This window comes from Sorghum bicolor, chromosome 4, assembly GCF_000003195.3.
Source record: "Sorghum bicolor cultivar BTx623 chromosome 4, Sorghum_bicolor_NCBIv3, whole genome shotgun sequence".
NCBI classification, from domain to species: Eukaryota; Viridiplantae; Streptophyta; class Magnoliopsida; order Poales; family Poaceae; genus Sorghum; species Sorghum bicolor.
Window position 1 is genome coordinate 67,768,184 of NC_012873.2, and position 25,285 is coordinate 67,793,468.

At 44.0% G+C, this 25,285-nt stretch overlaps 5 protein-coding genes across 6 annotated transcripts; 2 read left to right on the forward strand and 3 right to left on the reverse strand.

Moving 5' to 3' along the window:
- On the reverse strand, positions 5,089–6,427 carry LOC8055323 (LOB domain-containing protein 16). Of its 2 annotated transcripts, none has more exons than XM_002454750.2 (2): positions 5,810–6,427; positions 5,089–5,664 (listed from the first exon to the last, which is right to left on the reverse strand). In XM_002454750.2, exons 1-2 carry the CDS (start codon positions 6,146–6,148, stop codon positions 5,356–5,358), a joined length of 648 nt encoding a protein of 215 aa, XP_002454795.1. In that variant the 5' UTR covers positions 6,149–6,427; the 3' UTR covers positions 5,089–5,355. The 2 variants fall into 2 exon arrangements, with proteins under 2 accessions (XP_002454795.1, XP_021315946.1); XM_021460271.1 differs by having other exon boundaries at positions 5,806–6,427.
- LOC8055324 lies at positions 7,873–11,540 on the reverse strand. The gene is made up of 5 exons (XM_002454751.2): positions 11,263–11,540; positions 9,589–9,872; positions 9,401–9,490; positions 8,816–9,219; positions 7,873–8,740 (listed from the first exon to the last, which is right to left on the reverse strand). Exons 1-5 carry the CDS (start codon positions 11,486–11,488, stop codon positions 8,476–8,478), a joined length of 1,269 nt encoding a protein of 422 aa, XP_002454796.1. The 5' UTR covers positions 11,489–11,540; the 3' UTR covers positions 7,873–8,475.
- Positions 12,224–15,267, reverse strand: LOC8055325 (deoxyhypusine hydroxylase-B). The gene is made up of 7 exons (XM_002454752.2): positions 14,969–15,267; positions 14,032–14,165; positions 13,717–13,943; positions 13,485–13,623; positions 12,814–12,940; positions 12,594–12,712; positions 12,224–12,500 (listed from the first exon to the last, which is right to left on the reverse strand). The coding sequence occupies exons 1-7, from the start codon at positions 15,123–15,125 to the stop codon at positions 12,465–12,467; spliced, it is 939 nt and encodes a 312-aa protein (XP_002454797.1). The 5' UTR covers positions 15,126–15,267; the 3' UTR covers positions 12,224–12,464.
- Positions 15,376–18,967, forward strand: LOC110434327 (bet1-like SNARE 1-1). The gene is made up of 6 exons (XM_021458177.1): positions 15,376–15,519; positions 15,659–15,708; positions 17,184–17,328; positions 18,214–18,270; positions 18,363–18,422; positions 18,515–18,967. The coding sequence occupies exons 2-6, from the start codon at positions 15,695–15,697 to the stop codon at positions 18,602–18,604; spliced, it is 366 nt and encodes a 121-aa protein (XP_021313852.1). The 5' UTR covers positions 15,376–15,519; positions 15,659–15,694; the 3' UTR covers positions 18,605–18,967.
- Positions 24,124–25,285, forward strand: LOC8155648 (AT-hook motif nuclear-localized protein 20; the record flags this gene model as incomplete). Its single annotated transcript, XM_002489023.2, has 1 exon — positions 24,124–25,285. A coding segment is annotated over one exon (879 nt), but the record flags the coding sequence as incomplete, so codon positions are not given.

A 25,285-nucleotide genomic window follows, 5' to 3' on the forward strand; every position in this document is an offset into this window, starting at 1 on the left:
ATTTTGGGAAGAATCAGCTCTCTGATTGAAAAAAAAGGCTTTGTCAATATGCGTCGGCGCCATGTGCTTACCATCACAGAAGATGTCTTTGGCTTTGGAGGCCGACACTTTGATTCTCTCAAGGCTCATCTGGATCATGTACGTGAACCCAATTTTTTTATATATAAAAGAAGGAGACAGATGCAGAGTTTTATCCTGCTAATCGTATAGTTAACTGAAGGTTAGACCTTGGAAATACATCCCCAACCTGACTGCACGCAGAAATCGTGTAAGTAAAGACCGCTCCAAACTTAATGTATTCAGTACCAGCGTTGTGGTTGGAGCAATCCGAAAGGGAAAACTTTGCACCAAATGTAGCAGTTGGCTGCTATGGCCTTCAGAAATGATGAACACTTGACAGTACCAGAATGTGTTCGTAGACAGCATGAAATGAAGTTGCTGTGATGAGAAGGCATGAACAACCAGACAGACGCTCACCAACCCAACTGAATGGAGGGTATCAACTGAAAGGTCACAAAAGTATCTAAAGTGTCTGCCAGGAAATTGTGTGCTTTCAGCAGGTTCACAGAGAGCCAAGGACTGATCTTAAGCAAAAGGTTGGTGAGCCGAGGTGATTGGGAAGAAACACTTGGAAGTGCTACTGAAATCAAATGGTGTACCTCAAAAGGAAAAGATGCAGGCAGTGATTGATCATGATCATTTAATAGAAAATTATTCAGACATTCCTAGTTATAAAGAATTAGTATAAGCATCTTTATATAAAAAAGTTAGTAGCATCAGAATGGCAAAAACAAATGGCAGTAGTTGACACAATAAAAGCAGATAACCATCAAAATACTACAGTATTTTTTCATGAGCAATTTGCTGGACATACAAAAGGCAGAGCGCATGAGCTGTATTTGCGGCATAAGATCCGAAATTAACAAGATACAAATGGCAGTAGTGGAGATATGACTGGCAATGACATTATCTCTTACATTGCCCAGGGACAAAATCACAGAACCCATGTGATCCAAGCTCACTGAAAAATAGAAATATGAGCAGCACAAAAGCAGTTCGTTAACACCACAAAGCAGATTCGAATTCTTTTGGCATATTATCTCATTCTACTAACCAGATTTTTAACCCAAAAAATAGAAATAACAAAAAAATACCTATTATATACTCCGTATTAAAATCTTGATCCATGAAAGAAATGGACACCTTTAGATTGACGACGAAAAGGTTCTGTTTTTAGTGTTTTTCCATATGATATAACTGGAAATGGACCACAACTAGAAGCACAAAAAGAGTTGAAAGGTTAGCTCGTAGTCTCAAACTAAGGTGGCATATGTCTAAATTTCTACAATCACTATTAGATGAGTGGAGCCAAACAACAAGCACAAAAATTATGAAAGGTTTGCTCCCAGAAAGACTGAAACTGATCTGACACAAGTTCATATTCCTCCCAGCACTACAAAATAAGAAGCATTTATGCAGTGGCATCTAATTCAGATCAAAATATTCAAAACCTCGAGTACGTATATTTGCTCTTGTGACACTTAGTTTCCTGCACTGCAGTGACTAACTACTTTTCTTGGCAAATTGTGGGCCTCAAACTGATCGAGAATTCCTTTTCCTGTGCCTACTACAGTAGTAATTTAGGCCCAGGCCCATGCTTTTGGGCCTACATACATATACAAACTACACAAGCCTTCATCATCATCAATCAAGTACTAATAAGGATTCCCTAAGAAAAAGTATAATAAGGAGCATCTCTTCATCAAAGGAAACTACAATTCCACTAAAAAATAAATAAAGATACCATCAGTAGAATTGCAAACAGTATAAAGTTATCAGCAGCTCTGACTTCCCTTTTATTTGTTTTATTGAAAAATACTAGAGAGGAACATTTGTGAACGCACATCCAACAAGAACTTCATTTCTAGAAAGAGACACAAATCAATAAAAAGCTCTTCAACTGAAATGATGGGGGAGGCGCCACAAGCACAATTCCCGAGGCACTTGTTCATCACCAGATAATAATACTAGTACTACTGTATAGTGCACTGCCACTGCATCCCCTGCCCGGCCTAATGGCCTATAGCTTCTGCTCTCTTTGCTTTCTTCCTAGCTTTTCAAGCTATATCCTGTTCGGAACAAGGGTTATTATGGTGATCGATCGCACTTGCATTGGTTTTGGTCTTTTTGGAGGGCCAAAGTTGGTGCATATTTTGACTCCTCCATTACGAGCTCTAGCTAATGCTAATGCTAATGCATGCTGCAAAGAGCCAAAGACCTCGATCACCTTCAATTCTTCTTTTGCCCCTCCTCCACAAAGCAGCTGCATGCACAAAAACAAAGACACCAGTCTTGCTTTCCATTACGTGCTTTTACGTCTTGGGATCAGTGCTAAATAAGTCGGTTGATTAGTGGGGTCTAATCACTATCAAGTGTCATAATAAGCCCTTGCCTTTAATTTATCCGTGCTTAGCTTTATTTGTTTGTTTGACTGATGACCAGCCAGCAGCCCCTTGACCAGGATGCTAGCTGATGAATGCCTGCCTGAAGAATCCAAATAAATACTCCTGCTACCCCATGCTAATACTAAAACTTGGTACAAGACACAAAGTGCCAAAGCAAACAAAACTAAATCAGTCTGCATTCGACTTTATGAGACATCCATCTAAACTTCAGGGGTTGTTTCTCATGGTCATGGTGGCATGGCATGCATTTTCAGGGACTGTAACAAATACTCAAATTCGATGGCTTGTCATCTTCCCTGTGGTCTGCATAATTGACCAAGCTAGCTTGTGATCTTGAGACAGTGATAAGAACAAGCTTGATGACACGTTGTTAGGGCCGGCTGGCCGGCCGGCCACCTAATGACGGGCTATTAGCATCCTAGGCTACCTAACCATGTGTGTAGATCTTGTTATTCTAAGCCACATTAATCACGCGTTAAATCTACGGCTTTGCATGGATCGATAAAGCAAGAGGGTACGGTGGATTCATCGCAAAAGTCACTGACCTATCCTTGTTGTTAAATCAGCTATAACATTCATCGTCGTCTTCAAGTAGATTGCACTATTGCTCAAGATTTGTTTGTTGTTGAGGTCAATTCGTCTTGTTGTGTACGTAGCTTGCTTGCTTACTCTGCAGGCAGCAGCTAGCTTTACAACATCTGAACAGTTAGCTGTTCTTCGGCGTCGATCAAGAGCCTTAATTACTCCCTCCGGTCCATTTTATCTGGCGCAGGTTAGAATGACACGGTCTCCTAGATTACATTTTGACCATTCATTTACTTTATATTATATTATTTATGCTTATAAACTTATAATCATTGGATAGTATAATTCTTTACAAATCTAATTATATAAAATTTATGTTATAATAGTTAATAATTATTAGTCTAATTAATGGTCAAAGTTTTAAAAGTTTGAATCTTGATATACGTGTGCGCCAGATAAAATGGACCGGAGGAAGTAGCTGCTAGTTGCGGTAATTTTTATTTTTTTTAAAGATTTACTAGGTACTAGATATCAGTAGCACATTAGCCTTCCCTTTTGTAATGGATTCAGTAAGAACACGCATGTCTGCATGAAAAATTTAGAGTTCCAAGATACTAACCCTACAAATAAACCTACTGATATGATTGTTGTCCTTATCTGATGTCTGAAATAAAGAAGCACTTCATTATTTGGCATGTCTATCTCAAATAGTACTACAATGTGATTAACGTTGGATAGTCAAGCACTCCCATCCCCATGGCTACCATACCATGCTCATCAGGTTTTTTGAGTGTGCCAACAGAGTCATTTTTTCTTTCTCTGCTGCAATACCACGAGCTTGTATTGCAGGAATAATTTACTGCTCTACACACTACTACCAGTAGGAGTAAGTTGGTCAATTCTCCGATCACAGCCAATTATTCTACCAAGAAATCAGCCATTGGGATCAGTGGCCTAGCTATGTAGCCTCACCGTGTTTCTGTTTCTGTGCAATGCGCGTAGTAGTACGTGCTTAGGATTAAAAGGTCAACAACTATGTACAGTAATGTAGTAAAACACACTCCTCTCTCCTGTTGTGGTTGCAGTTGTAGGACGCAAAAGTAAACGTTGCTGCGGCTGAGGAGTTCATACCCTGTCCTTTGTCAAGGGGACAGTCACTCTGCATGGCATGGAAAACTAGAATTAGCAGCAACAGCAGCCTACGAATGCATACAAGTCGTTTTAGGGTCTCTAGAGAGCAAGATATTGGTGCCAAGTCAAAATCTTGCTTCAGCTTTTGGTACTGCTACTGAAGCTTCTAGTACTCTCCACTCTAAACCTGTGAGCTGTGAGCCTGTGACAGTGTTTACTAGTATCTTATATTGTTGTCATCACATTTGTACATAAATCAGCTAGGGGGTTCTAGGGGTGGGAAAATAGAATCCCATCGACTCATGGTGACATGAATGAATGAATGTTTGCACAAAACTTGGAGCACAACACTACACCAGATGCAGTTTTTCAGGGCCAGAGAAACATATGGGGGCACAGAAGTTCAGAGTGCAGTTTGACTGCATCATCTGCTGACCAGTGTGATGGCATAGGAGTATATACTGAATGAACTTTCTTTCAAACAATTCTTGTTGTTGGAGAAGCCTTGTACTGTATCAATCAATCATGTCCAGATAGCAAGACTGGACTTCCACATTGCCAGTCACAGTCAGTGTCAACTGCCAATGAGATGTGACGGCCTTGTTTAGTTTCCAAAAAATTTTGCAAATTTTTTCAGATTCTCCGTCACATCGAATCTTTAGACACATGCATGAAGTACTAAATATAGACAAAAATAAAAACTAATTGCACAGTTTGGTCGGAATTGACGAGACAAATCTTTTGAGCCTAGTTAGTCCATGATTGGACAATATTTATCAAATACAAACGAAAGAGCTACAGTGTCCATTTTGCAAAATATTTTGGAACTAAACAAGACCGTCATGCTCATGCATGAGAAGATGAATTTATCTACTCATATACTCCTAGTATCAATAGCAGTAAGTTCTTATTTAACCAAACACACTTGTTAAAAGTAATTAACAAAAAAAGGGAAAAAGATGCATACTTGCTACCAACCACTATATATGATTTATACTAGTACTACTCGTCACCATTATATAAGATCAGAACACTGATGATATATAGTAGTAATAACAAAAGAGAGAGAAAAAAGAGAGAGTACTTCATCACTACTAGCTGGTACAAGTTGTTAATTTCCTTTTGTAGGTAGGAATTTCTAGCTCATCTCGCACTTGCATTAGCGGAGTGGAGAGATGAGATGGCACAGCATGGCTCCAAAACGCATGGTCTCTCTTATCATTCTAGCAGGCAGCTACAGGGAGTAGTTGGGGCTCCTCATCATGGCCTGGGCCAGGTACTGGAGCTCGCCGGCATCCACCTTGCCGGCACAATGCTGCGCGGCCGCGGCGACGTCGTCCCTGAACCCGGCCATGAGCTCCGGCATGAAGCAGTCGTCGAGGGGACCGGGTCTCCTGGCGCTGCACGCCGTGTCCTGGCGGAGCAGGGCGCTGATGCTGGCGCTGTCGGGCCACTGGTGGCTCGCCGGCGAGTGCGCGGCGCCTTGGACGCCGCACGCGAGCTGCGCCTTGGCCTGCATCAGCTGCGCTTGCAGGATGGCGACCTGGAGGGCGAAGCGCCAAACAAATTTGATGTTAGCTCCAATTAAACAACTAGCTAGATCGATGATGATTGATTGATTAGGATTAGGATCAGGATCATGCATGTGATGATCTGATCTGATCGAGAATGTGAATGTGATCACCGGCCTGCTGCTGGAGGGCGAAGATCTGGGCGACGCAGCCGTAGACAGGGTCGCGTAGCCTGGCCTGCGCCTCGTAGGTGATGGTGACGACGGCCTCGCAGCGGTCGGCGACGGGGAGGTGCGACAGCAGCTTGGATGCGTTGCTGGCGCCGAACACCTTGTGGATGGCGGCGAAGCGCGCGGCGCCCTGGTCGCTGCTGAAGTAGGGCGCGAATACGCACTCCGGCACGCACCGCCGGCGCAGGAACTTGCACGCGCCGCACGGGGACCCCGCGCCCGTCGCGGCGGCAGCAGCCGCGGTCGTCCCTCCGTTGGCAGCAGCGGCGGCGGCGGCTCCGGCCATGTCGGTCACACTAGTACGCCGGCTAGCAAAGGAAGATGTCTAAGTATATAGCTAGCTAGCTAGTCGATCGTCGTCTTCCTACTGGCCGGTGTGCTAGCTAGCTATGGCTATGGTAGGACACGCATGCAAGCTGCACCCACCCTGCTGAGCTTGTGGACTACCGGCCGGTGCAACTCGAGATGGATTTATAGGAGCGAGGGAGAAGGCGAGGATGGGGATGGAGCGCCGGAGCCCGGCCGGAGGACAGGTAGGGCAGGGTGTCTGGTTTGAAGGGAGCAAACGTGTTAATGCTGTGTTGAAGAAAAGGAGCCCCGGCCCGGAGCTTGGCTTAAGCTGCCACCACACAGCCTGCAGCTAGCTTAATAAAATATCTTAGCTATAACACTCCCCACTCCGCTATATTTGCTTCATGCATGTGCCGCAAAATTTGATGTGACGAGAAATTTTGAACTAAACAAGGTCTTATAGGTAAACTGTACAATTAATTAAATTTTATCTATATTTAATGCTTAATGCATGTGCCACAAGTTTTGATATAACGAAAAATCTTGAAAAGTTTTGTAAATTTTTTAGAAAATAAACAGGGCCTTAGATGGGCTAGAAATAAATTTGAGTCCTACTACTATCAGAAGAGACCCTTGTTGGAGCATGTCGTTGCAGAGTCAAGAAAGGAGCTAGCTAGTAGCACGGCAGGCTTCAGGAGATGGGCGATGAGGTGTACTGGTGTCAAATCGAACCAAGTCGAATCAATGGATGGACAGGTTGAATCGAAGGAAGGATTTGAGGTACTGTAGCCAGTACAATAGCACCAGTATATTATGGCCAGCTTCCAAATATTTTTGCAAAAAAATTCAGATTCATCGTCATATCAAATCATATGGTGAATGTATAAAGCATTAAATATAAATAAAAATAATAAGTAATTGTACAGTTTGACTATAATATACGAGATGAATCCAACAATATTTGTCAAATACAAATGAAAGTACTGTGATATTGATTTTGCAAATTTTAAGTCTATATATAAAAAAATGGAGGTGATTGTGCACGTACTGTACGTACGTGCTGGCGGCATAAACAAAGCATTTCGCGCCGAACGGCCGCACTCTGCGCAGCTGCACGCCACTCGCCATTTCACTCGTCGTCGTCCTCCTCCCAACCTGCCCGCCGTTGCCGCTGGATGTATCTATCTGCTCCTTTCCTGCTCACATTAATTAGTCTATCTAATCGTATGACGACGCCCATGCATGCATGCATGACTTCATCCATCCATCCATCCATCGATCGCCTTTGACTGCTCATTCATCCTTTTCACAAAAACATTTGGCTTCTAGCTTCCTCCTTATCAAAAAAGAAGAAAAAACCAGCAAAACAAAAACATTTGGCCTCTTCCTCTTACTTCATCAGTTACTAGTAGAGTGCCTGCGTGTGTTTCAGTTTGAGTGTGCTTGCAATGCAAAGGTTTGGCCTCGAGTCCTCGTCTCGTTTTCTGCCAAGCCGCAGTCACTGCTGCTTCCGGGGCACCGCACTGCATACAACAATGCTGACCAAGGCAGACACTCACTGGGGCTGGAAAGCTGCAGGTGCCCATGCCAAAAAAAAAACCGAGGGCTCTGTGTTCTTCTGTGTTCGCCGACACTGCACTGCCGTCTCAACCGTCGCTGCTGCTCACAAAGGGAACCCAGACAGTCACAGGGGAAGTGGTACCATGGGAGACATTCATCAGAAAACAACCACAAGCAGCAGCGGCAGCAGAAAGCCACCATCGCCATACATACTCTGTCCTCCTAGGGAACAAGCACATGCTACCAAACCAACCATACCGATACCGTGCTAACACCTTGCTAGCATGATATCACACGTTTATAATACAGGCGCATGCCTGTCAACAATCAAACTTATTGCAGTTACGAGGAGAGGAGACGACGCAGCGAATCAAACTTCCCGGTGCACGCACGAGGCCAGGGCACTTGCCCACACGTGCACACGGTTGTTGGCCCGTCTCCTGGGTGTGCAGTGCAGCTACGTTACGTACACCAAGAGCCTTCACATTCAGTCAGTCATTCACAAGGTTACATTACACCATGCTACGGAGCTGACAGATGAGATCACGGGGATGGAGATGTCAACTCTCCTCTCCGAAAAACCAAGCACAAACAACTCCCACGCCGTGTCGCTGAAGCAAAGGAGGCATCATCCGCATTGATCACACACTCTGCACCGAAATCCATGGGGGGGCATCAGGCCAACGCCGTCCTTGTTGAACTCAACCAGATCATCATGTTACGCCAGGGAGAAGAAGCAACGGCTCTGCCGACCCGGCCGTCCTAGCCGAGCCACGCAGTTGCCCGGCGCTCGCCGCCACCGCCGACGCTATGCCGGATGCTGATCTTCTCATGGGAGTACTTCTCCTGGAGGTACTCGAAGGCGTTCACATCGAGCTTCCCGCTCACCGACTTGCCCTGCTTCCGCCGGATCTGCTGCTCCTTGATCGAGTTCCACAGCTTCACAATCGCGTCCCGCTGCTGCCGTGTGAACCGGGTCACGTTGTCGTACGCGTGCTTCGCAAAGATGTCAATGGCGGTTTGCGTCCTGACAAGCAAGATATCATTCAATATGAAATACGAAATAGAATACTGAGCATATGGATGGATGATGCTCTATCACCATGGGATTCTGTAGCGCCGAGCAGCTATTTCCAGGCATTTCAGAAGGGCCTCCCGCTGCGACTTGAGGAATCTTTTTGCTTCCTCCTCGTCTGCTTTTCTGTTCAGAGCTGCAATTGCCTTTTCTCTAGCTCTCTCAGACTTCTTCAGCTTGTGCTCAAGGAGACCATCTAAACCAAAAGGATCAGAAGATTCTTCTCCTGGCTCTGAGGCTGCAGCATGTGTGCTATCATCTGCCACAGAGTTAGAAGCTGCAGCTGGGGCGCTATGATCAGTTTTATTGTCCGTCACTGAGTCAGTTTTGCTTGCGGCAGCAAGAGCTGCAGCTTCATCATTGTCATCATCCACTGTTGCCACTGGCAGGGCTGAGATGGCATCTTTGATCTTTCCTACAGCCTTTGAGAACTACAAAAGTAAAACATGGTTCAAGCATCAGTATCCCCAGGGTGATATGTATTGGGTTATGGCAGCATGTCTGATGATCACATATCTACAGCAGCTGCTAAGTACATCTAGTAAACTATTTCATACTTAGGTTGCCAAGATAAGCAACGTGTCGTGTTCAGAGAAAAATAAAAATACTCACCACAAAACTGTCATCAGTGAAAAGATCATTAGCCACCACAGCATGCAGCACCCATATGTCGAATTGATTTTTCTGCTGTTGGTTGAATAACTGCACATTAATTGCAAGTTGTTAGTGAAAGTAGTGAAACACATAGTGACCCGACACAACTGAGCAACTATTTGTTTCAGCTGCATTGGAAACTTCACCTCTGTGACACCCTGAGCAGCATCAAACAATTTGTGGTAGTCTGCTCGTACAGAAGGCTCATTGCATGCTCCCGGTGAAGACATCGCAGCCTCTAGTATAGCAAAGAAATGACTGATTGTTCCAGGCTTGACGCTTCCAGCTTCAATAAGTTGCAAAGCTAGTTTTGATGCCTTGCTGAATTTTGAAGTATTCCCTATGTGTGAAGCTATCTTTTGCATAGCCTCAATCACTTGTGTTTCTGATGCATCAACGGTTGTTCTGAACCGAAGACGTTTCTCAGGAACTGCAAGAGAATATGAAAGTTAGGACATATAACTGCCTGCTAAGTTAAGGAGTTTGCTTATTTGTTCTTATTATGACAAGAAATTGGTCAGGGGAGGCCACTACATATACCAAAGATTGAAAATAACAAGTACGGATTTGAGCAGTCAAGATTGTCAATATGTCTTTTTTTTTTCTTGCAGCTGGTGCAATGCACTAGGTGCTACCCCAGTTAATGCAACAGTAATGAAAACAGAACACAGAGACACTTACAAACCCATGAGAGAGAGTTAAAGGAAACCAATGGCAGACATCACCTAATGGTGTAATCAAGCAAATATGTCCAGCACAGCACCAAATGGAAACTCCTACTACGTGGGAACACATCACTCATAGGTGTGCCTTCTTGCAAGTAACACTACAAAAACTCAGTGAGCAGAGATTGGTATTGGTAGCGACAAAATCCACACAGAGACTATCATTGCCATGAACAGTTGGGACAGGTTAAGCGCGTCAGTAACTAGGTGCAGTGCCCAGTTAACAGAACAGTAATGAAAACAGAAGGCAGAAACAATTACAGTTACCAATGACTCCATGAGAGAGTTAAAGGAAACCAATGGCCAGACATCATCTAATGGTGCAATCAGGAAAATATGTCCAGCACAGCACCAAATGGAAACTGCGAAGCTTACTACGCGGGAACGCATCACTCATAGGTGTGCCTTCTTGCAAGTAACACTACAAAAACTCAGTGAGCAGAGGTTGGTGTTGGTGGCGAGAAAATCCACACAGAGATCTGTTCATATAAATTAAAAAACCACTTAACATTGTGGACGGGTTAAGTGCATCCGTAACTCTAGCTCTAGCATACACCTACACTGTTTCTATATTCTAAAGAATGAGAGGAAGCTATTATCCTCCTGGTGCAAAAGCAAAACAAAGAGGAGGTTTTCACTACTTGGGTCTTACATAGGCCCCTAGGGTAGTAGCAGTACGCTTTGAATCACATCGATCCTACTAGTGTGCCACATAATCCAGGTAATTTGCTCAGAAAAACCATTCTGGTTGCTTCATCAGTAAAAATCTCAAGCCACCCATCCAATCCAAATCTCCTGAATTGAAACAACCTCTGTTTCGCCCTCGTTGAGCTTGTCCTGGGATATGATCATATGGGAATGGGGTAGTCAAATCCCGACCAGAAATCCCCTCCCCTGTCAGCCTCGACCTGGGAAGTCGCAACTCGACCTCAATTTAGGCTCCTAAACGGCCGGTTGCTGCTCAATCTCCACTTAAAGTCAAAGGGGGCCCAATTAAACGATTACGGGTTCCAGTTCAAAGCGGCGATGGCAGCAGCAGAAGCCGCGGATGATTCGGTTTGGAAAGTACATGAGGATATGGGGCAGAGATCTCACCATGGGATTCGGGCGCGGCAGCCGATGGGGAAGAGGTAGTAGCGTCGGCGGAGGGGGAGGGCTTGGTCCGCTTGAGGGAGCTCTTAAGCGCGGGCTTCGGTGCCGGTGCCGGCGCTGGCGCCGGAGGAGGAGGAGGAGGAGGAGAGAGGGAGGCCGCGCCAGTTCCGCCGCCGGCCGGGGCGGCGGCGGGCGGAGGCAGGCCGTCGAAGAGGTCGTCGGAGGCCATGGACGTGTGGGTTCTGTTTGGTTTGGCAGGGTCAGAGACTAGAGAGAAGAGGAGAGTAAACTACGGGCCTTGGATTTGGATAGCAGCAGCAGCAGCAGGAATTAAACAAGGCCCGGCCCAGATCCGGCTGCGCATGGGCCTTCTGCCATCAATAATTCCTCCCATACGCTCGCCTTGCTTATTGAAAAGAGCGACTTTTTTATGCGTTCCAACGGGAATCGTGGATTCCATTTAAAAAAAAAACCGGGTAAACCCCCTCCCTCCCCCGAAATTTCTATTGAAAAAATCATGAGATCTTACACGTTTTGAGGGAACATCCGAAAAAAAAATGCTTTTGCAAAAATACAAATTAGTGGTTCCCTTCATGCATAGATCTGGATTCGCATTGGTGATGATAATCCTGTTTTCTTTGGGCCTGTTTAGTTCCTCATGGAATGCAAAACGTGAAATGGTAACTACTTTAGAATAACAAAAAAATGCTAAAAATTTTCAAGGTTATGTTTAGTCTCATCCAAAATACAAAATTTATTGTTCTTATTATGGTCTCTTGAGACTCTTTTGGGCTTTTTTCTAGCCTCCTGATGCCAAAATCCAAAATGGAGAATGACTACATTTTTGCCCAAAAAAATTGTATGGTGTTTAATTTTATTATGAAAAATAATAGACCAAAACCTAAGATTTTTTAGATGAAAGAGGAACTAAACATCCCCTTTGTTGCGAATGCATAAATATCCATTGGCGGAAAATGCAAGCTGCTGAACTTTATAAGTTTTCATTCATAGTTTACATGGTTTCGTTTCCATCTCTCTTCATGTTGCTCCTTGTTTCAGCCTCCATATCACGATTAACAACAAAAAAAGATCCTACCAGGACAAGAGTATCATTAAAGCCAGTGGATATATGGCTGGTGCAGTCACATTTTAGCCAAGAAGCTTTCAGTCAGTTCAGCATTGAGTAATCATCGATGCAGAGGAACCTAGGACTGCACATGAGGAGTCTGAAGGAAGAGAAACTGCATGGAAAGCAAACCCTGGTTTAAGTAAATTCACACCAAACAAGATCTTATGAGGGACAGATAGTTCTACGTGGCGATATAGGCATGTACCTCAAAGGACTTCCCCGATCTCTCATACTCAAGCATACTGAGAGCTACTTCACAGCTCTGCGAGACAATGGGCTCAGGATCCTTTGCAAACTCCTCCAAAAGCGCAATGCTTTCTTGGTCTACAACGCAGCACGATCACAGTCTTAGGTAACTAGTGAATGTGTATGCATGGACTGGAGTTGGTAAATGACATTCTGTCAAAGCTTGCAGTTTTAGTTACCTGCAATTGAGCCAAGGGCTTCAGCAGCTTCATGCCTGACCATTGGATGCTCACAGACATCCTTCAGGACTGTAGAAAGTGCATCTGAAGCGGCTTTGTTTTGCAGCTGACCTAACACATAAGCAACCTGCAGAATGATACCAAGAAAATGGTATTATATTCGATAAAACCAAAGACATTGGAATGCAAAAAAAAAATTAAAAAAATTCTTGAGAGGAATATGATGTTATGACCTAGGTGAATCAGGCAATGTGCACACTAGGTCTGAAGCAGTTTCACACCACCAACCTATTACCCTACCCTGATTTGTTACTATGTTTCTTCTTTTCAGAAAGGGAAACACCAAACTTCCACTCCATCACTAAATAAATATAACAGACAATTTTCTTGAGGATCCTACTGACCATAACTAAGAGGTTGTGACTGGATGTTGTCCAATCTAAAAAATAGCTGCAAGACTGCTCAGGTATTCAGGTTTGTGCTCAACTGTCAACTCTATTTTAATTTATTATGCCAGTTCAAATTTTCAAGTGTAAATGTTAAATAATAATCTAGACTGCCAGAAAGAAGAAGAAGAAGAAGAAGAAGAACTCAAAGGATACATTGCTGGTTGCTTTGATTTATGATTGTATAAAAAAATGACAACATGGATTGCCAAGTTTTGAGGAAACCTCGTGACGTAGAAGAGCACTTTTGACGCTCAGAGCTGCAACAATAGCAGAAACAGCAGCATCTCCACCATCATTCCTAAGTGCAAAAAGAGCTGCATAACGTTCGTACATGCTCTCTTGTTCATTGAGGAGTAGATCCCTGAAAAACATCCACCATGTTGACAATGGAAAGACTGTGGGCATAGGATACAATCAACAAATGTAAGAATCCTTTGAAAGTTGGAAATGATACCTTAATTGATCTACTGAAAGTCCATGCTTTGCAGGCAGCGCTGGATCAACTGAGAGAAAGGGTGAAGCGACTGTACTCTCAGCACCATTAGCTTTCTTCTGCTCTTCTATTCGTCTTAGCGCCAGCTCGCAAGTTTCTTGTACCTCCACAGCAGGATCAGTTGTTAAACTTTCCTCCAACAGGGGGATGCTCTTTTCCAGGCCAATAGCTCCAAGAGCTTCTGCTGCCTAACCAATACACATACACAATACACAATTATTTAATATGGATACCCAAGTACTAGAAGCAGCATATTATATTGAATTCACTGAATACCTCATGGCGGACAATTGGATGTAGAGAAAGATCTTTGAGCACTGCCACCAGTGCAGGAATAGCCTCAGCATCCTGCATTTGTCCAAGTGCAAATGCAGCCTCATGGGCAAGCAAGTTAGAAGGATCCCTTGCAGCTGAACAATTTTATAAACTATGTCAGGTTTTCTTAATCACAACCCTTTGATCTCTCAAACACTAAGTTGAAGAAATCTGAAGACGCACAGCTAGCAGTGCAAAAGTGGGTGGTTGTAAATCAGGCCCTTGATGTGTTTTTCACTTCTTCCATAACTATTCTAGTGCAGTTTTGTTTTTCAGTAGGACTAAAAAGACATTGATCGACATTAAGAGGTAGCAGTTTTGTCTGTAACGGTCACTGTTGACAGCAGAGTACAAACTAAAGCTAATAACATAATCTCACAACTATACATATCAGCAAGGGAACAAAAAAGCAGCAGGCAACAGAACTTTCAGGAAATTAACATGTACGTACTACATAGCAATAAATATCAAACAGCCTCAACCAATGAAACAATGCCGATATTTGATATAACACTCTAAATAGTAAATAACAAATATATTGGTCATATGTTCAGCAAGTCCTACGAAGGGCCTGTCGAGAACTGAAATCAATTTGATAAATAATGCAAAGAATCAAACAATGTTAAATTTCCTAGTATCATCAGTTCATCAGCTCACTAGCTCAGCACTAGTTTGGACTGTAAGGCCACAAGAATTTGGAACTAAACTGAAGTACAAAGGAAGCTTCAATCAAAGCACCCAATTAGTGAACCGCAGCACGGCATCTACTCGATTAGTTCGGGAAAGCAACAGGGACCAGAAATCTGTTGCACCGGTTGCTAAAACCAATCCACAAGCTGCTAGTCATCAACCAAGCTTTGAAGAATAGCAAAGCCGAGTCAGTGAAGCGAGGCGATACCTTGGAGGAGGGCGCGGCGCGGCGCATCCCCGCGGAGGTTGCGGAGGGAGAAGAGCGCCCGGAAGCGCTCTGCGATGGGCTGCTCCGCGTCCAACAGCCGCTCGCAGAGGAACCGCTCCATCTCCGGGGATGACTCGAACGCGGAGGTGGCCGCCATCTCACGCCGACGATTCCGTACGGTTCACACGCTCCGGCAAAGGTGATCAGTGGTCACTGGCGGCGGCGGCGGCGGCGGCGAAGGAAATCCCGCGTCGGAAAGAAAAGGAGAAGAAGAGGACGAGCTCGCGTCGAGTCGACGCGGACCGTCCGATCAGAACGCGCCACGTCACCTCTCCGAATGGACGGACCACAGCGACCTATCCTTGCAGGTCCTCTCGCTGCCGGCCGGTCCCACACCCCTTTGACCCAGATCCTGGCCCACTTGGCAGTTCCACGCTACTTGTGTCGGCGAAGCGCGTAGCAGCATTCCTTCTCGACTCGTTCCCTTTTGCGGCTTCTCGCAGCGCCGCGAATCCCAAATCAGAGCCGATCCGACGCGAATCGATCGAGAGGTGAGCTCGCTCGATTCCCCCGCAGATCGCCGCACTCACCCATCCCTCTCCGGAATTTTTCCCTCTGCTTTTTCGTGCTCTTGGCGCCCTCTTCGGCGATTTGTTTGTCTCTGATGGGTTTGGGGTTTTGTTCCTGCAGGCAGGAGGCAGCACGATTCGGATTGAGCCGAGCGCCATGAACCCGAGAGGGTAAGATTCTGCGCCTTTTTGTTGCTTTGAGCTTGGGATTTCGTGAGATGGTGTTCGGATTTAGGGTTGATGAGCGCGTGCGATTTGTTAGTAGGACCCAATGTGGCTGCCTCACTGGATGGATTGCATGCGATTAGTGCGATCGGTACGCTGCATTTGTTAGGGGTTAAGATGAGTGATTAGTGGTGCTTCTATCAGTTCTTCTTCTTGTTGTCCTGTAGTTATGGTTGAGGAATTCCCTCCAAAAGACAAATCGTTTGTTGTATAGGACAGTTTCGTTTCCCCAGCTCTAAGTTGGTTTAGGATCATGAATATAGGTTTATCAGACATGGAAGTTGGTTTCACATGATTATTGACTGGGCTTATTTTGCTTATCTGTCCCAAAAAGAACTTGGGACTCTACGAGCTATCATTCTAAAGCTAATGATATCTATGTTTATGCGTGCTGATATTTCTCTGCTTCAACACATTGATACTTTGCTCACTATCAGCCTTATGGTCAAAATTCTTTCTGTTAGGTCTTCTCTCTGTCCCTCTCTATCTCTGTCCCAACCTCTGTAGTCTGTAGTCATGCATAGCAATGCATCTTTACAAATAATCCAATAATGGAAGGGGATGAAAAGGATCTGCTGGAGCAATTATAGCTAAAATTAGAAAAATATAGGACACGGTGATCCTTGGCCAGCATAACAGCAGTACATGAATTTCACCCAGACGAAATGGGCAGACTCTCTATGGCAACTATGGATCTCAATTGTATTGTTAATTGGGCCTAATATGTACCACCTATGTCATTGGATTTTGCCTAATTATTGCACTTCCTTTTTTTTGTCACCTTATAGTAGTTTTCTGTTGTACCGGCATTTTAGCAGACAATGTTTTGACTTATTTCGTGATATGGGTCCAGATAACTGTGTTTGTCAGTCCATGACAGCAAGTTCCCTGTTTCCAATTCGTGGGCAATATATTTTTTTATAATTCTATTGTTATAGGTTATATCGAATATTGATTATTGTGGAGCCGACCTTTGTTAAAGTTAGAATTAGAAAACATAATTCAGAAGTATGCACCCTTTAGGGGTACATATATGTTTTTCTCAGTTTAAATGCAATTTATAGTTTGGATACCATATTTGTTCAGCTACTTTATCAAATGAATAAGGCTGTTTGTTCTTATTCATCACTGTGATACACGTGCCTAGGTCATCATGTACTTATAATCTTTGAATTTGTGAACTTGAACACATAGAAATGTTAGTCCTGGTATATTTGTGAATTCCTTCATACTTCTAATAATGTGGAATCCTATTTTTATCTGAACATCCTATGTTAACTGTTCCTTTGTGAAAAATTCATGAGCATGTGCTGATGTGGATATTCTGAACCCCTTTCACTTTGCAATTATTCTGTATGCATCCTTCGTCTATTGATTATATGCCCAACTCTTATATTGGTTATTTTATGCACTTTGTGCAGCTACCGTAGCAACAGAACTTCTCTCTTCGATGGCATTGAGGAGGGTGGAATCAGAGCAACATCCTATTCTTCCCATGAGATAGATGAGCAAGAAAATGATCGAGCTATTGATGGACTGCAGGATCGTGTCAGCATTCTCAAGCGGGTATTGTGCCACTTAAACTTCTTAATATTCTAATTCTATTGATTCTATTATGCAAATAATTGTAGATATTACTATTATCATTAGTAGTATATTTACTAGATCAAGCTGTGTTGCATAGATAAGAGATAAAATAGGTTTGTTAAAACAATAGTGTGTTCCTTTAAAAATAGTTCTTCCCTGCTGCAGCTTTAGTGCATAGTAATAGTAGTAGTTGTGTAGATAGGGGATTCTTGATTTCTTGTCAACCGTGTCCTTTCCTGGACCAGTTTAGTTTTAAATATTTGGAAGTAGTTCAGCACAGTTTTTTGGTTAAATTTTACCAAAAAGGAATCTGATTATCTGATGGGCTTACAACTAAGAATTGGTGGCTGCATTAATGCTATCTGAATATTTCATTGGCCTAACTTTTTTTTTTGAGTGTGGTATGCATATGGTAGCTAACAACTAGAATGTCTACATTAATAAGGTATGACTTTCTTTAAAAGTTAACAACTAGATGAGATATAGAAGGATTCTTATGTAATTTGGTACGCTTGAAAAGCACTGGGAGTAACCAGCAAATAGGAAGTCCTGGAGAATATCTGGACATGGGTCATGCCATGATTGTCAATCTGATTCTTTCTATCTGACATCAGTGTAGACATTCTCCAAAGTCCAAATTAATAAATATATGACGAGCAGATTAAGGTTTAGGGTGCTTTGCTCATTTTATTAATGGTATGCTAGAAAATAAATAAACATTCAAACATCCCATCCATTGACTAGTTTAAGTTTGTTGGAATTGTTCTAACTTTAGGATTCTTTCCCCATTTATCAACCTGGATAAGCTTCTAGACAACTATATATTTGTTATTAGGTACTGAAACCTCTTTTACTTTCCTGTAGTTGTCAGGTGATATCCATGAAGAGGTGGAGACTCATAACAGAATGCTAGACCGAATGGTATTTGCAATTACCCTGTTTTGGCCCCCACCCCTTTTTTTTGTAAGTTCTGAATCTGCTATCCTGCTCCCTTACCATCATGCCTGATTCAGGGGAATGATATGGATGCATCAAGGGGTTTTCTCTCTGGAACCGTGGACAAATTCAAGATGGTAAGTGACAAGAGAAACAATTACTAGCACGTAGTTCATCTGCCCCTTGGTGCCCTTCCGATATGTTTCATGTGTGAATGAACATGATACAGGTGTTTGAGACCAAATCAAGTCGGAGGATGGGAACCCTCGTCGCATCATTTGTTGCTCTTTTTCTGCTGGTTTACTACTTGACCAGGTAGAAGCATCCGCTGTGAAAGCTCTGTGGGCTGGCGTGCTCAAGAACATGCTGAGAATGGATGTGCTGATCTAGGCAGATGCCGTATATACCTTGAAAACTCACTGTCCTGAGTGCAAAGCATGTTGATGTGGGTTTCGTGAACTCTGCACTGTATAACACGACTACAGCGTGTTGGGTCGATCCTCTGCTCTGTTGCTGGAGCTACAGAAAATGGATTCAAGTTTGTTGTCCGTTCCTTTGGCATGTTATGTTTATGGATATATGGTATTAGTAATAGTAGTATGTGGAATCTCTACCGTGATGTATCTAGTTGGTTGCCTTGTGGCTGGACTTGTTTAATTGTAGAAGCTTTGTTTGAGCACTATGTGAGGTCGACACGTGTCCCGTGGCATCTGGCCAAACAAATCCAGATGGAAGGAATGATAATGTGGTTGCACCATGAACAACTGGTATAATAACAATTATAAGGAGTATTATATGGTTGCAAGACTTAAGGTCAGCGTGTGATTAAACGCAGGAATCACAACAAACGCAATGATCAAGGATGCAATTATTGAGGCAGCAAGATGCTCTCTACTCGTGCGGGGAAAGGGTACAAGCACCAAACACCTGTAACTAGCTTAGATAATTGCACCAGCCGGTCCTAATCACATGCATGTATGCCCTATACATACCTATGCCTCATATTTCTATACTAATCTCGCTAAATGCACTACCTCTGACAGGTCGATTTTGGTTTGAAATATTTGTCATTCTTGTCCTCACAGCCAACAAACTTGATTGTGGTTACATTATTTGAACGAACTGGGATGGAGAAATAATTGAAACCGAAGCTGTAGATATCGTGAGATATATTACTTTTTTAAAAAAATGACAGCTTACAATAGAAACCTAATGCACAAAACAATTAAATACACTCCTCATCTGGTGGACTAACGCAGATTGAGCACACAATGCAACCTGTGTGTTAGTTGCTGCAACGTCGAGTTCAGTTTGTATTAGGTGTAGTATTCTTCTGTCTAATAATTTAGTGTGTGTGTACCACCTTGGTTGGGCGAGGTTAGATATGTCATGCAGCAGACCACCCCATCAGTGTTTGACAAAGCTTAGGTTATCCATCTCCGGGAGATGTGCCAACTATTTTAGTCATGATAGTGGGCAATGCTTTGTTAAAACAGCTTATTAGTTTAGTTGGTTGCAGTTAGCTTTTGTTTTGTTCCTTTAATTTGCTTCTTTAGATTAGCTGGAAGTGGAGGCATGAGCATGACAGTATCTTTATTTGCTTGGGTTTGCCTTTGTTGTACTTTGCAAGAGTGCCATGCCGTGTTATTTGTCATGGACCACAAGATCGCGAAGTCACGCATGCAGGGATTAGTTTTTTTTTCTATTTCCTCTAAACTTCATGTTTATATATGCATGCTTTCTGAGGATTATATTCGTACACAGCACCGTACACCGTAGCAGGTGTAAGTGTAAGTCTCAGTGATATATTAAGATGCAGCATTATTCAATAGCACAGAAGCGGTTTACATTTAGTAAACTAAAGTTATGACCTTGACATAATATATTGCGTTGTGAAAATGAAGGATATGTGGCATATGTGTATCTTCAATAAGATGAGTACTAGTAATCTTATTAGTAAATATTTGTCTAGTTAAGGCTACCAAATGTAGGGACTACTGTCAAGGCTTTATTATTTAATCTGCTGAAAGATGCTGTGTAGTGGAATCTTGTGCCACAAAGTTTCTTAATCTTATAACACATAAACAACAAACGTATGCTTCAGGTCACAAGACATGCATCATCCTTTTGTTTTTGTGCAGAGATCTAACATAAAAAGCATACATGTAGTTTATACGTACTTTGCCTAGAATTATTAAAACAGAGAGCCTACTTCTAGCCCCAAAAATCTTATTGTTCTCCTTTGGCAGTGTAGGCCTTGCTAAGTACTACTAACTGCCTAGCTTGTATGGCTGCGCTCCTCCATGCCTCCATGTTTGACATACTGAGAGCAAGTAAACTACATACCATAGGTCATCATATAGAACAAATAAACCCCTTGCCATTTTTAATTTATTGCCACTAGTTTGGGCATCCCGAGGATAAGTGAGTGATTGAAGGCCTTTGAAAATTATTTATGGATATATAATTTGACAAGAGAAAAAGGTACATATATTAGATCTCTACATACATATATAGATGTATTTGATAGCTGCATCATACATCTCAGTTCATTAATTTATTGTTTGTCTCAAATTTTGAATATATATATATATATATATATATATATATATATATAACATATACCAACTTAATAAGCACAACAGGAGGGAAAATGAAATCTTAGTTTAATTATTCAACCAGCACACAGCAGCAGCAACATGTGCAAGCATGGTATGGTACATCGCACAAGATATACCGATAAATTATGTTTCATAACTCTCGTGGATAAATAGAGTATTAATTTTTTTAATAAAAAACTCAATCTGCAGGGTAAGATAGTCTCCAACCATTGTGTGATAGGAAAGATTTACATAGCTGCACCATAGCTCTTGTGAGAGCGACCAATGGCCTAGGTTAGGCCTTAGACGTGTGTTTTGGTATGGGACATTATCAATGCTCTATTTGGAGCAGGGAAGTTAACTTATGCTCTTCTGTCACAAATGTAAGCATTCCTGAGTTTGTGATATGTCAAGCTATTTTAAATTTGACCAAATTAAGTTATTATGTGCATGCTTGCCTGCTCTTTCTTGGAGATTAAGATGGTTTTTTCTGTAGAAGGAGGGGGTCATGACTCATGATCAATACATGGAGGGCGCCTACGATTTATACCACCAAACCAGTCTACATTCATTAATATAGTCTGATATGGTGGTATAGCTGCTGATAAGGCCAGTCTCAATGCAATGTTTCATCTCCCGGTTCCAAAACAATGAAACTGCACATGAAATGGGTATCTCTCTCAATGTACTATTTCGTTGCACGGTTTTACTTATTAGTTTATCATTCATGGGTCCCACCTTCTCTCTCCCCTTCACTCCTCCTCGCAAGAAACACGATGGAACGAGCATGGCGGGGCGGAGGAGTGAGCGCCTGCCATGGGGGAGCTGTGCGTCCGCGGCGGAGGAGCTCGCGGCCCAACGGAGTCGCTCGCGCTCGCGTCCGGCGGAGGAACTCGTGGCCCGGTGAAGAGGCACGCGTGGCGGAGTCACTCGCGGCTCGTCGGAGTCGCTCGGCTGCGGAGGAGCTCGCCCGGTAGACCCGCTCGCGCTGCAGAGTCGCTCGCATCGCGGCCTCGCCCAGCAGCGGACGCAACAGAGCCCACGCGCGGCACGGCGAGCGGCCGACCGGCGACGGAACTCGCGTCCACAGAGCCTACACGCCGGCGGAGTTCTAGATGCAATGATATGATGAAACGAATCGATGCTCTCAGTGCGAGTTTCGTACTATTTCCAATGTCTAGGAAACAACGCGGATACGTTTCATGGGGATGAAACGTTTCCCTTCTCTCTCCTACTCGTTTCATGCAATCTGCTGATGTGGCACCTCATTTAATGTGCATGAAACCCCCCATGAAACCTCATTGAGACTGGCCTAAGTGTACCTCAAATTAATGATGGTCAAGATAAAACATAAGAGCAACAAAGAAAATTAGGAAATAACTAAAGACAATATTAAAGGTGAACGTAGTATGTATAAATTATATTGTAGCTAATCATTATTAATTAGCAAATCCATAAGAAGCTAACTAGTTAAGAAAGAGACCATGTCCGCATGTGTCCCTTGTTTGGATTGTGGTCATATGACAACCTTGCATATATCATGCAAGTGACAAGCAAACGAAACAACAATATTCGTTGTACGGATAGCATCACTGCAATCAACTTGTCAAGTAGGACGACCACTTCTATCTAGTCTCATATGTGTTGTTCTTTTTTTTTTGTTCATTAAAAGTTGCATTGTGGCGTGACATCATTACTAATTCAAAAAAGCGTACATACTTGGAAAAGAAACAACAAATATAACACATTGGATTTTATTCTAGCTACTTTTGAGAAACAAACATTCCCTGTCAGATGATTAGACAATTAAAATTTTAAACGATGAATAGCAAAATCCACTTGCCTGCAGACCAAATCTTTCTCTCCTTTTTTTTTCTAGAAAATAACTAAATGCAACACTCCATAAAAGATGGAGACACACAATTATTCATGTGAAGAACAATACAGGTGTCAACACACATTTGTTCAATTATTATTGGGCAGGAAAGTTGCAAACGGAATAGTTTGTGATTGGCCGAAGAATAGCAACAAGAATTGAAGGCAAAGGGCAGAGTAGTTTTGTTTAATTGTGACGTCGGAGTTTTGTGAAAAAAAAAAGACATGCACCCTAGCAGCCTTCCGCACACATCTCGACACAAAAAAACCCTAATCAATTTGGCCCAGTCCTAATTACCGTCCACAACAAAGCTAAGGCCACCCAACCTTATCACCTTTCTAATTGAGGACCAACATCACACCAGCAATTTTAAAGGATGGTGGATCAGAACGGCAAGACATCATATCAAAAATGTTTTAGTGCTAATGCTTCTGCTGGTAGCTAGATGAAAAGAGCCGTGTGGGTATAATGGTCATTTCAAATATGAATGACGCTGCATATCGACACGCTAGATTCTTTCTTGTTGTCTGTTTAAACAATGCCCGAATACCAATTCTCAGCCACGACCGTAGAGATAGAACTTTTAATGTTGTTTTTTTTATGTAACAGTCCTTAGCACACCAAACAACGCACCACCAGCTCGACTGGGGACAGCCTAAAATATGCACGACCTCAAAGAAAAAGAAATTTCTTTGAAAGTAAACATCTAGCCTGTAACTTGCATATAATACACAATCTCTTTTGAATTCACATGGCATATTGGGGACCAGTAGGCAGTCAAAATCAAAAATAAAACCAAATAAGCCGGTGGAGGAACATGGATGGGAAATGGGGGTGAGAAGAGGGGAGTGCTCCTTGCAGAGAGGCCAAGTAGATTACATATTATATAGAGGCACCAAAGTCTCTCTCTCTCCCCCCTCCATCTATCAAGTCTTCCTGCTTACATGTCCACCTTTCTTATACCCACTTGTCCCTTGCTGCCCTCCTCAAAGTTCAGACCAAGCTCTGTGCTCTTCTCCTCCTCCTTGATCTCTCCAAGCTCTCTCCCTCTCTCAACACAATACCAAACTCCCACTTAGACAAAGGGGGAGAGGAACCCATGTAATTAAAGAGAGAGACTTATATATGTTGTGATGGGCTATAGCATATGATGCTTCTCTAGCTCCACACAAATTATTACTCCACAGCAAGTGAAGAAAAGTTCTCTCATATCAAAGGTAATTATCTCTGCATCTAGATCTGCTTGCTCAGATATACACATAGATATACATCAAATCTTTTCTTATGCTTGGTAGTAGTTTATTTCATTCCTGCTGTATTTCTTATCTTGTCGATCGATCGTGCTACAGATGATTAAGCTGATTGATCTCTTCTGTGTTTTGCTTTGTTGGTTCAGGCGTCAAGCTGGCGAACCGGTGGTGGAGCGTGCCCGGTCACTTGGGCCTGCCGGAGCAGCCGTCCGGCTCGTCGGGCCCCAAGACGGAGTCCCCGGCCGTCAAAGACCCGGAGCCCAGCCCGGCAGGGGGCGCGCCGGGGGACCACGCCGATGAGACCAACGAGTCCGGCGGCGGGGAGCCACGCGAGGGTGCCGTGGTGGCGGCGCCCAACCGGCGGCCCCGGGGGCGCCCACCGGGGTCCAAGAACAAGCCGAAGCCGCCCATCTTCGTGACGCGCGACAGCCCCAACGCGCTGCGCAGCCACGTGATGGAGGTCGCTGGCGGCGCCGACGTGGCGGACGCCATCGCGCAGTTCTCGCGCCGCCGCCAGCGCGGCGTCTGCGTGCTCAGCGGCGCCGGGACCGTCGCCAACGTGGCGCTGCGCCAGCCGTCCGCGCCCACGGCCGTGGTCGCGCTCCACGGCCGCTTCGAGATCCTCTCGCTCACGGGAACTTTCCTGCCGGGACCCGCGCCGCCAGGGTCCACGGGGCTCACCGTGTACCTGGCCGGTGGCCAGGGCCAGGTGGTTGGCGGCAGCGTCGTCGGCACCCTCATCGCCGCCGGGCCGGTCATGGTGATCGCGTCCACGTTCGCCAACGCCACTTACGAGCGCCTTCCGCTCGAAGAGGAAGAGGAAGGTCCAGCTCCACCGATGGCGCCCGGCGGCGCCGACCCGCTCATGGGCCCCGGCCACGGTATCGCCGACCCGTCAGCGCTGCCGATGTTCAACTTGCCGCCGGGCAACGGGCAGCTTGGAGGGGGAGACGGCTTCCCAACATGGGCGCACCCGCGGCCACCGTACTGATGCCAAGTTCGAGCGCAAGTTGCTAAATATAATGGAGAATGGTGGCGCTGGCGCGCGGCATGATCGATCGTTACTGTTCCATTGGAGACGAAGACGACGGAGTGGCGCCATTAGTAGGTTAGTACATATGATGAAGTGGCCATTAGAGTACTGTGGTTCCTAGTACTACTTTGTTGTCGTCGTGAAATAATCAAATATAATGTTGGAGTGTTTATTTGTACTTAATTCAGCTATATTTATTTCTCATCAGCTCGGATGTGCTGTTGTTGTTGCATCATACAAA

Bases quoted from the DNA above. Each gene is read 5' to 3' on its own strand.
- LOC8055323 (XM_021460271.1), bottom strand. From the start codon at position 6,148: ATGGCCGGAGCCGCCGCCGCCGCTGCTGCCAACGGAGGGACGACCGCG. The intron at 5,665-5,805 runs GTGATCACATTC...TTCGCCCTCCAG, and splicing joins CGCCCTCCAGCAGCAGGCCG to GTCGCCATCCTGCAAGCGCA.
- LOC8055324 (XM_002454751.2), bottom strand. From the start codon at position 11,488: ATGGCCTCCGACGACCTCTTCGACGGCCTGCCTCCGCCCGCCGCCGCC. The intron at 9,873-11,262 runs GTGAGATCTCTG...ATTCTCTTGCAG, and splicing joins TGCCGCGCCCGAATCCCATG to TTCCTGAGAAACGTCTTCGG. The intron at 9,491-9,588 runs GTGAAGTTTCCA...ATTAATGTGCAG, and splicing joins CTGCTCAGGGTGTCACAGAG to TTATTCAACCAACAGCAGAA.
- LOC8055325 (XM_002454752.2), bottom strand. From the start codon at position 15,125: ATGGCGGCCACCTCCGCGTTCGAGTCATCCCCGGAGATGGAGCGGTTC. The intron at 12,941-13,484 runs GTTTCCTCAAAA...ATCATTCTGCAG, and splicing joins GTGCTCTTCTACGTCACGAG to GTTGCTTATGTGTTAGGTCA. The intron at 12,501-12,593 runs GTACATGCCTAT...CTTTCCATGCAG, and splicing joins GATCGGGGAAGTCCTTTGAG to TTTCTCTTCCTTCAGACTCC.
- LOC110434327 (XM_021458177.1), top strand. The intron at 18,271-18,362 runs GTATTTGCAATT...TGCCTGATTCAG, and splicing joins ACAGAATGCTAGACCGAATG to GGGAATGATATGGATGCATC. The intron at 18,423-18,514 runs GTAAGTGACAAG...AACATGATACAG, and splicing joins CCGTGGACAAATTCAAGATG to GTGTTTGAGACCAAATCAAG.